Source organism: Notolepis coatsorum, assembly GCF_963971535.1.
Source record: "Notolepis coatsorum genome assembly, chromosome: 8".
In the NCBI taxonomy this organism is placed as follows: domain Eukaryota; kingdom Metazoa; phylum Chordata; class Actinopteri; order Aulopiformes; family Paralepididae; genus Notolepis; species Notolepis coatsorum.
This window is the reverse complement of record NC_140172.1, coordinates 12,948,276-12,960,189: the sequence shown is the minus strand read 5'-3', so window position 1 is coordinate 12,960,189 and position 11,914 is coordinate 12,948,276. Positions and strand designations below refer to the sequence as shown.

The window sequence follows — 11,914 nt, the reverse complement described above, 5'->3', positions numbered from 1 at the left end:
TCACACTGAGGAAGAGGAGGGGGGGGGCTGGACTCACACTGAGGAAGAGGAGGAGGGGGGGGGGGGCTGGACTCACTGAGGAAGAGGAGGGGGGGGGGGGGCTGGACTCCACTGAGGAAGAGGAGGGGGGGGGCTGGACTCACACTGAGGAAGAGGAGGGGGGGGGGGGGGGCTGGACTCACACTGAGGAAGAGGAGGGGGGGGGGGCTGGACTCACACTGAGGAAGAGGAGGGGGGGGGGGGGGCTGGACTCACACTGAGGAAGAGGAGGGGGGGGGGGGGGCTGGACTCACACTGAGGAAGAGGAGGGGGGGGGGGGGGGGCTGGACTCACACTGAGGAAGAGGAGGGGGGGGGGGGCTGGACTCACACTGAGGAAGAGGAGGGGGGGGGGGGGGGGGGCTGGACTCACACTGAGGAAGAGGAGGGGGGGGGGGGGGCTGGACTCACACTGAGGAAGAGGAGGGGGGGGGGGGGGGGCTGGACTCACTGAGGAAGAGGAGGGGGGGGGGGGGGGGGGGCTGGACTCACACTGAGGAAGAGGAGGGGGGGGGGGGGGGGCTGGACTCACTGAGGAAGAGGAGGGGGGGGGGGGGGGGGGCTGGACTCACACTGAGGAAGAGGAGGGGGGGGGGGGGGGCTGGACTCACACTGAGGAAGAGGAGGGGGGGGGGGGGGGGGGCTGGACTCACTGAGGAAGAGGAGGGGGGGGGGGGGGGGGCTGGACTCACACTGAGGAAGAGGAGGGGGGGGGGGGGCTGGACTCCACTGAGGAAGAGGAGGGGGGGGGGGGGGGGGGGGCTGGACTCACACTGAGGAAGAGGAGGGGGGGGGGGGCTGGACTCACACTGAGGAAGAGGAGGGGGGGGGGGGGGCTGGACTCACACTGAGGAAGAGGAGGGGGGGGGGGGGGGGGCTGGACTCACACTGAGGAAGAGGAGGGGGGGGGGGGGGGCTGGACTCACTGAGGAAGAGGAGGGGGGGGGGGGCTGGACTCACACTGAGGAAGAGGAGGGGGGGGGGGGCTGGACTCACACTGAGGAAGAGGAGGGGGGGGGGGGGGCTGGACTCACTGAGGAAGAGGAGGGGGGGGGGGGGGGCTGGACTCACACTGAGGAAGAGGAGGGGGGGGGGGGCTGGACTCACTGAGGAAGAGGAGGGGGGGGGGGGGGCTGGACTCACACTGAGGAAGAGGAGGAGGGCTGGACTCACACTGAGGAAGAGGAGGGGGGGGGGCTGGACTCACACTGAGGAAGAGGAGGGGGGCTGGACTCACACTGAGGAAGAGGAGGGGGGGGGGCACTGGACTCACACTGAGGAAGAGGAGGGGGGGGGGGCTGGACTCACTGAGGAAGAGGAGGGGGGGGGGGCTGGACTCACACTGAGGAAGAGGAGGGGGGGGGGCTGGACTCACACTGAGGAAGAGGAGGGGGGGGGGGGCTGGACTCACACTGAGGAAGAGGAGGGGGGGGGGGGGGCTGGACTCACACTGAGGAAGAGGAGGGGGGGGGGGGGCTGGACTCACACTGAGGAAGAGGAGGGGGGGGGGGGGGGGCTGGACTCACACTGAGGAAGAGGAGGAGGGGGGGGGGGGGCCCAGCCTCTTGTAGAGCTGTTTCTCCGAAACCTGTTTTTGGGCTTCGAACTTCGTCAGGGTTTTTCGAACAGACGTTGGAACCTTCGTTTTTAATAAAAACGTTCAACTTTCTCATCAGTTTTAATACTATAATATTAGTGTAGCCTAATCTTTGGCCAGACCCCACGACAACAGACTGCACGATCACAAATGGAACGAAGATGAAAATGTGAGGAGGAAAGTCTGCAGAAGTGATAATTAGAGGAGAGAGTGGTGAGAGAGAGAGGGGGGGGGAGAGAGAGGGGGGGTGAGATATCAGGAAGAGATGAATATAGAGGTGTCGGGACTGTGCGAAAGAGGAAGAACAACACAGCAAGAAGCGTCAAAATTATGGATTTTCTAGAGGAAAGAATCATACACAATTATTTATGTCAAATTCAATTACTGGTAGTATATTAGTTCTTATGGACATCTTAGTAATCTGATGGAGTAGTCCTGCTTCCCGGAACGCTACACGGTTTGGAGGGTACAAAAAATAAGCCACCGATGGTGGAATATATGCACATTACATATTTGGAACATTAAATATTTAGACCATGGGAGATGGAGGGAAATGCAAAGAGCTCTATCTTTATCATATGTTAGAAAAGCACACGTTACAAACAGCCAGAGGGTCTAAAAACACACCAACTCATAAATCTTTAATAAATCATGCATACAAACCCAGAAACTACCATGGGGATAGAAAGAGTCTGCATCGCTTGCTTAACCCTTTCACTGGTTACCGTCGGTTGTGTGATACTAAAGGGTTAACCTTCTGTAGTGTGGCAGTGAAAGGGTTAAACTTCCGTGTATTGTCGCAGTGAAAGGGTTAACCACTTGGTAGTGGGGCAGTGAAAGGGGTAAAGATGGCCACAAACCATAGTTACAGACTGACAATATCACTCAAAGTGGCACACCTAGCAACACAAACCAGCTAGATACAGTGCCATGTATTAAATTACAATGGCAGAATCTAATGACAGGAACATTTATAATATTATATAAAAGATTTGACAGTGATGATGGGTACGATACGCTTGATCATAGTCGGGACCAGATGGGACATTTTAGTCATTACTCAGTCAACACAGCATCTCAAAATGCAGCCAGGATTACTAATTTAGCCATACGACTAGCAGCAAGAACAATCTTGAAATAAGAGTGAAATTATCAGTTGGTATGTGCACTACGAGAATAATCATGATTATTATTATTGATTGGTATATTTACAAGACATCTATAATACAAGTTTAATTCCACAAGTTCATTAAATTTCATTACATACAATCCCTTTTTTTCACTAATACCCAGAGCGTTTGGCTTCTTTAGATACACGCCAGACCTAAATAACATTATGGTGGCTGCTTGGCTCATGAATATTCATCAGCAATTGTGAGAATAATCAGAAATCACATGGTGTCAAGTGGGAACTTCATTAGCTGTCTCACCCAGAAATTAAAATGGTATCATACTTCATAATGTCTGTAGAACCAGTATAGTAAGTATAGTATAGTATAGTATAGTAAGTATAGTATAGTATAGTATAGTATAGTAAGTATAGTATAGCAAGTATAGTATAGTATAGTGTAGTATATTATAGTATAGTGTAGTATAGTATGTATAGTATAGTAAGTATAGTATAGTATAGTAAGTATAGTATAGTATAGTATAGTAAGTATAGTAAGTATAGTATAGTATAGTAGTATAGTATAGTATATTAAGTATAGTATAGTGTAGTATAGTAAGTATAGTATATTATATTATATTATAGTATAGTATAGCACAGTATAGTGTAGTATAGTATAGCACAGTATAGTGTAGTATAGTATAGCACAGTATAGTATAGTATAGCACAGTATAGTATAGCACAGTATAGTGTAGTGTAGTATAGCACAGTATAGTATAGTGTAGTAAGTATAGTATAGTATAGCACAGTATAGTATAATATAGTAAGTATAGTATAGTAGTATAGTATAGTAGTATAGTATAGCACAGTATAGTATAGTGCAGTGTAGTATAGTATAGCACAGTATAGTATAGTATAGTGTAGTAAGTATAGTATAGCACAGTATAGTATAATATAGTAAGTATAGTATAGTAGTATAGTATAGTAGTATAGTATAGTATAGTAGTATAGTATAGTAGTATAGTATAGCACAGTATAGTATAGTATAGTGTAGTATAGCACAGTATAGTATAGTGTAGTAAGTATAGTATAGCACAGTATAGTATAATATAGTAAGTATAGTATAGTAGTATAGTATAGTAGTATAGTATAGCACAGTATAGTGTAGTGTAGTATAGTATAGCACAGTATAGTATAGTGTAGTAAGTATAGTATAGTACAGTATAGTGTAGTGTAGTATAGTATAGTACAGTATAGTATAGTGTAGTAAGTATAGTATAGTAGTATAGTAGTATAGTATAGCACAGTATAGTATAGTGTAGTTTAGTGTACTGTTAGTACTAGTGTATAGTACTATTTCATTTTACACTTTAAAATGTCTCAGCTATAATGTCTGTATAATATATATTGTCTGTGCTATAATGGATGTTTATTGTCTGTGCTATAATGTATGTATAATGTATATTGTCTGTGCTATAATGTATGTATAATATATATTCTCAGCTATAATGTCTGTATAATGTATATTGTCTCAGCTATAATGTATAATGTATATTGTCTGTGCTATAATGTATGTATAATGTATATTGTCTCAGCTATAATGTATGTATAATATATATTCTCAGGTATAATGTCTGTATAATGTCTTAGGTGAAATGTCTTCTTATTCCTGTATTTGTATTATGTCATATCTGATTCTGACATTGCAGCTGCTTTGAGACTGATGATGTCGACTGAGTGTTTTAGTGTTGTAATAAGCACAAGTGTAAATAACCGTAGTTCTTACCAATTGTCACATATTATTTGTCATTTCATTTTCTGAATTTCAAGTTAAAATTATGTGTAATTTCATTTCTGGAATGAAATCAACCTCATCATGAACAAAAAAACTCAAAATACTAAAACCAAGGCACACGGTTTGCAGGTACTGCCTTTAAAAAGCCTTTATTGAAGGGGCTACATAGCAAACAACCGCGGCCAAGGTGTTATCGACCAACTTTGCTCATGAAAAGTCAATAAAAGTCATTTGCAATTAATGACAGTCGAGATGATGAATCCTTGTGGGGAATAATGTTGTGAGGAATAAATCAACCTAAACTCACATTATTATTATTATTATTATTATTATTATTATTATTATTATTATTATTATTATTATTATTATTATTATTATTATTATTATTATTATTATTATTATTATTATTATTATTATTATTATTATTATTATTATTATTATTATTATTATTATTATTATTATTATTATTATTATTATTATTATTATTATTATTATTATTATTATTATTATTATTATTATTATTATTATTATTATTATTATTATTATTATCTCATTTTAGATAACATTTTACTTAACGTGATCTAGGCCTGTCCCCGACTAATGATTTGTAGGAAGGAGTCGACGGAAGGCTTCTTGTCCTCTGCGCTTACCTCGGACAAACTTTGTTTGTCCGAGGTAAGCGACAGTTGTGATTGGAGGATCAAGAAAAGAGGGCAGGGTTTGAGATAGGTCTGGTCCACTGATGGATACATCTTGATATTTGTCTAGTCTAGTGTGTTCATTAGACGGGGGAAATCCTCTTTCAGTGCCTCTGTGCCCGTTTTCTTATGCAGTTAGCTGGTATGCGCACCAGTAGCCTTTTTGCTTTTGGAAAGAATGATAATAAAAATATATATAATAATAATAATAATAATATTATACTTATTATTATTTATTTTGTTTGCATTCGACTAAGAGGTTGGCAGTCGACTACGGCTCCTTTCGTTCGATTAGTCGACTAGTCGAGGTCAGCCCTGACGTGATCACAGAATGGACTTCACCCATCTTGTATTACATGGCTTAAAAGGATGGGAAGAAGGGGATTCCGTGTGCCTGAAGAAGGCTGTGTTCAAACCGGCTCATGCGTTGTCCTCACAACCTGTCTATGAAATGTGATCCATCACACCTGACAAAAAGAATGCGTTTCAATATTTAATTATTTTCCATGACATGTTTTACCCGTCTGTGAAGGCTGGAGGACTGATTGAAAACTTTAATTAACAGATTGCAGAATGGGTACAATACGGTACGGCTCAATACACACAATTGTTAAGGGGATGCAGACCAGAGAAAGACTTTCGTCTTGTTTACATCAGGGTCCCCCATTTTCAATTCATTATGACATTTATGACATACACAACATACAGATATAAAAATCTAATCTAATCATCTAATCTAATCATATCATGACATTTATGACATACATGACATACAGGTATACAGTACTGTTACATTTGTGACATACAAGATATGCAAATATACAGTACTGTTAAACAGAGATCCTAACAGTAAATATATATAGACGAGGGGGAGGGAACTGTACATTAGGAGGGGGGGTGGGAAGGTTCTGTCTGTCTAAGAAAGACATCACATATTGAAAATGCATTCTTTTTGCGGAGCGCACTCCAGTTTCTTAAAAAACAAGGGAATTCCTCCAACAATCTGCACAAAAAAAATGTCATCGAGTGACAGTGAGACAGGCTACACCAAAAGGTCAACATCTACAAGATAACCATCGTCAGAACTAAAATGCATCTAGTACAGTACAGGCCTTTTGTTTGAATGCTGAAAAGATTATGACACTTGCTCACTAGTAGTCTAGTAGTTTACTGTTAAAAAATACATTTGAGGGGACAAGGGCGCATAACCAGGTCTCCTTCATACCAACAGATTTATCATCACATTTCATGTGAGGCTGATATCCTCTGCACATTGGGTCTCATTCTCCAACGGATTTAAGACAAAAAAAATTGCTCTTAGGGCCATTTAAGACATCTTAGATTTTGGGATTCCCCAACCGTCCCTATGCTTGGATTCGGCTTTATTTGGGAGGAATCATAGTGATTCCTTCATGTCAACTCTACAGGCCTCCTTGGAATGAATTAATCATAATTTAAATAAATATGACAATATTTGTACGATAAAAAATTACGCATTTGATGTAAAACAATTAAATCCAACCATTAAACCCTACAGCTCAAACCCACTCTTTAACCATTAAACCCTACAGCTCAAACCCACTCTTTAACCATTAAACCCTACAGCTCAAACCCACTCTTTAACCATTAAACCCTACATCTCAAACCCACTCTTTAACCATTAAACCCTACATCTCAAACCTACTCTTTAACCATTAAACCCTACAGCTCAAACCCACTCTTTAACCATTAAACCCTACATCTCAAACCTACTCTTTAACCATTAAACCCTACATCTCAAACCTACTCTTTAACCATTAAACCCTACAGCTCAAACCCACTCTTTAACCATTAAACCCTACATCTCAAACCCACTCTTTAACCATTAAACCCTACATCTCAAACCTACTCTTTAGCCATTAAACCCTACATCTCAAACCTACTCTTTAACCATTAAACCCTACATCTCAAACCCACTCTTTAACCATTAAATCCTACATCTCAAACCCACTCTTTAACCATTAAACCCTACATCTCAAACCCACTCTTTAACCATTAAACCCTACATCTCAAACCCACTCTCTCAAACCCACTCTTTAACCATTAAACCCTACATCTCAAACCCACTCTTTAACCATTAAACCCTATACATCTCAAACCCACTCTTTAACCATTAAACCCTACATCTCAAACCCACTCTTTAACCATTAAACCTTACAGCTGAAACCTACTCTTTAACCAGTAAACCCTACATCTCAAACCTACTCTTTAACCATTAAACCCTACATCTCAAACCCACTCTTTAACCATTAAACCCTACATCTCAAACCCACGCTTTAACCATTAAACCCTATACATCTCAAACCTACTCTTTAACCATTAAACCCTACATCTCAAACCCACTCTTTAACCATTAAACCCTGGGACTCATCTCTTCATTTGTGAATTACAGTCAATGCCCACCTTTATAAGCCAGTATGAACCTGTATAACATAAACTCCTAGTGTACAGAAGGCAATGGGAAATACTCTCATCCTCACCTGCCCATTTGGAAATTAAATACAAATGAATGCTGTTCTCAATTTCAGTTTTTGCTGTCATTTGTGCATTCTCAAAATGATCTTGATCAAAGGCTGACAATCATGGTTGGTAGGGATGTTCGATATTGGCTTTTTTACCGATATCCGATATACCGATATTGTCCAACTCTTAATTTCCGATACCGATATCAAACGATACCGATATATGCAGGGTCCCCCCCCCCCCCAAAACGGAATAATTTCAGGTAATTAACATTACATATCTCTTGTCGTGGAATTAGCACAACATTATGCATACTTTTGACAATAAATAAAATAAGAATTTGTTCTTACTTGCTTGGCTGGGTAAATAAAGGTTAAATAAATGTACACATTTTTGTTTTATTTATTTATAATTTAAAACCGATACCGATAATTTCCGATATTACATTTTAATGCCAATATCGGCCGATAATATGGAACATCCCTAATAGTTGGCCCAATTCTCTTCTCTTTCTGAATACCGTATCATCATCATCTGTCGAACGGGCGCGCCCCCCCCCCCCCCCCACCACCCCCGGTCTCCATGACAACAACGGGGGTTCTCACGCATAAGGGCAGGACGAGGTATGATATGTGAGCTGAGTGTTAATGCATAATGCTCATATTCAGTTACACATGCTCTCTGTTTCTCCCTCTCTCTCTCTAACACATACTGCAAACACGTGCACACACAAGACCACACGCTCACGCAGTCACTCGCACACTCACACGCGCACACACGCACGCACGCACACACACAGACACACACAAACAGGAATCTGGTGCAATGATTCTGATCCTTTTCTCAAGGGCATGTCTAATGAAATACTGTCTGTCTGTCTGTCTGTCTGTCTGTCTGTCTGTCTGTCTGTCTGTCTGTCTGTCTGTCTGTCTGTCTGTCTGTCTGTCTGTCTGTCTGTCTGTCTGTCTGTCTGTCTGTCTGTCTGTCTGTCTGTCTGTCTGCCTGCCTGCCTGTGTGTCTGTCTGTGTGTCTGTCTGTCTGTCTGTCTGTCTGTCTGTCTGTCTGTCTGTCTGTCTGTCTGTCTGTCTGTCTGTCTGTCTGTCTGTCTGTCTGTCTGTCTGTCTGTCTGTCTGTCTGTCTGTCTGTCTGTCTGTCTGTCTGCCTGCCTGCCTGTCTGTCTGTCTGTCTGTCTGTCTGTCTGTCTGTCTGTCTGTCTGTCTGTCTGTCTGTCTGTCTGTCTGTCTGTCTGTCTGTCTGTCTGCCTGCCTGCCTGCCTGTCTGTCTGTCTGTCTGTCTGTCTGTCTGTCTGTCTGCTCCACGTTTGTGAATGCATAGACACACAAGGCAAGACACATCTAGGAGGTTTACTGCAAGTGTAAAAAAAAATACTGACATCTTACGGGTGCTATCAGGGTGCTTTGGCCATCCTAGGGGAGCTCTATAGCACCCTCAAGCCCCCCTCTAGAGCCACCTCGTCGCAGCCCAGCTGCCCAGCCCCGTATGTTTGCCTACTAGCCTGACTGTCCTGATTGTGATTATGTGGTTATGTGATTTATGATTATATATATGTGTGCCTGCTATATGTGTGCCTGCCTATACAGTGTTTATACACGTATCTAGCTTTGATTTGTCCCTGTACACTGTTTTTTATAGATGCACGAATGCCTAGTGAGTGAATGTACAGAACATGTTTTAAACTGTTTTTATATTAGCTTTAATGTCCTTCTACTTTTATGTTTCTTTTCTGGCTTAAACATCTCTAGACCAGGGACTACAACTGAAAACTAGCAACCCTGCTAACGTTGGCATATTTACAGTTTTTAATTTGTATTAATTTATAAATGTATAAACTGTTGATTGATATGCACTGTCCCTGATCAAATAAACGGAGTAAACTAAACTAAAACCTATATGCTGTCCTCTCATGTTACAAGTGCAACAGTTCAGTCATCAGTATATCTCCAGGGATAGTGTAACAGTTCAGAGACCAGTATAACTCCAGGGGATAGTGTAACAGTTCAGAGACCAGTATATCTCCAGGGGATAGTGCAACAGTTCAGAGACCAGTATATCTCCAGGGGATAGAGCAACAGTTCAGAGACCAGTATATCTCCAGGGGATAGTGTAACAGTTCAGAGACCAGTATATCTCCAGGGGATAGTGCAACAGTTCAGAGACCAGTATAACTCCAGGGATAGTGTAACAGTTCAGAGACCAGTATATCTCCAGGGGATAGTGCAACAGTTCAGAGACCAGTATATCTCTAGGGGATAGTGCAACAGTTCAGAGACCAGTATATCTCCAGGGGATAGTGTAACAGTTCAGAGACCAGTATATCTCCAGGGATAGTGCAACAGTTCAGAGACCAGTATATCTCCAGGGGATAGTGTAACAGTTCAGAGACCAGTATAACTCCAGGGGATAGTGTAACAGTTCAGAGACAAGTATATCTCCAGGGGATAGTGCAACAGTTCAGAGACCAGTATATCTCCAGGGGATAGTGTAACAGTTCAGAGACCAGTATAACTCCAGGGATAGTGTAACAGTTCAGAGACCAGTATATCTCCAGGGATAGTGCAACAGTTCAGAGACCAGTATATCTCCAGGGATAGTGCAACAGTTCAGAGACCAGTATATCTCCAGGGATAGAGCAACAGTTCAGAGAGCAGTATATCTCCAGGGATAGTGTAACAGTTCAGAGACCAGTATATCTCCAGGGATAGTGCAACAGTTCAGAGACCAGTATATCTCCAGGGGATAGTGCAACAGTTCAGAGACCAGTATATCTCCAGGGGATAGAGCAACAGTTCAGAGACCAGTATATCTCCAGGGATAGTGCAACAGTTCAGAGACCAGTATAACTCCAGGGGATAGAGCAACAGTTCAGAGACCAGTATATCTCCAGGGGATAGAGCAACAGTTCAGAGACCAGTATATCTCCAGGGGATAGTGCAACAGTTCAGAGACCAGTATATCTCCAGGGGATAGAGCAACAGTTCAGAGACCAGTATATCTCCAGGGATAGTGCAACAGTTCAGAGACCAGTATATCTCCAGGGGATAGTGCAACAGTTCAGAGACCAGTATATCTCCAGGGATAGAGCAACAGTTCACTTCCACCGGGCTACCACAGGCTACTGACTGAGACTCTGAACCATCATGGTCACGTACAAAATGTCTTGTTAAAGTAATATTGTATAGTATAGGATTATTTAAAGATTATTTGTTGTATTGCAATGTATTGTATTTGTATGTATATAATGTATTTTATGCATATAATGTATTTTATCAAACAAGTATTGCAATGTGTTGAGGAGCCAAGGAAAACAAGCATCTCACGTTTTCGGAATGTATGTACATTTTAAAAGCTGTGACAATAAATCTATCTATCTATAGGGCAGTTCTGGATAACCTGGATATTGCTGTCAGGTGTATACGTACCATTCTAACTCTTATTTTGTGTCTTCATATGCAGAGTTTGGTAATTTTTAATCACCATAGAACCCACAAAACCGATTGAACATAAGATAAGATAAGATATTCCTTTATTAATCCCCTTGGGGAAATTCAGGCAACCAATAATAAAAAAAAATAATAATGTCAAAAGTGTCCGCTAGAGAGTGGAGATATTGTTGTGGACCCAAACGAGATAAGACAGACCAACCAACCGACCAAACACTGCTGGTCGTAAATCATTTCCGTTTGGCTCAAAGAAAATCTGTCCTTGCTCGTCACTCATCTCTCTCATGTCATTAGTTGATCTCCTCATCCGACTGTTGTTTCTACAGTACCTTTTTTCAACCCCCCCCCCCACAGCTAATGTTGTCAATGTACCTTTTAAATATATCTTTGTGTCCAAAAACTGCTGCAGTGCTTCTCTCCTGGGTGCCCAGCTGGTGCAGCTAAACCAGAACAATATCTCAGCACACATCAGGATATACTTGGATTGGCCCTATTTTATTAATAATGGATTACATAAAAAAAAACAAAAGGAGCGAACAGCAACGTTTGGCTTCATCAGATTGATTGTCATCAGGCGCTGAGCGTTTGAATAATCAGCTGCTGATTATTAGCAGTGAATCCAACAGGTTCACATTCGCACGGCTTCTCATTTTCCAACACAAAAAATGGAAATACAAACGCACTTCAGAAAGTCAGTAATATAGGCAACAGCGAC

General features: G+C 42.1%; 1 protein-coding gene across 1 annotated transcript in view; it reads right to left on the bottom strand.

Annotated features, from left to right (window-relative positions):
• LOC311232920 (A-type potassium channel modulatory protein KCNIP1-like) overlaps positions 1-11,914 on the bottom strand; it is a 21,103-nt gene that overhangs the window by 8,316 nt on the left and 873 nt on the right. Inside the window, exon 3 of the mRNA XM_084319753.1 lies at positions 8,445-8,449. Within this exon, the coding sequence (XP_084175879.1) occupies positions 8,445-8,449 (5 nt within the window). The remainder of the gene's footprint in view (positions 1-8,444; positions 8,450-11,914) is intronic.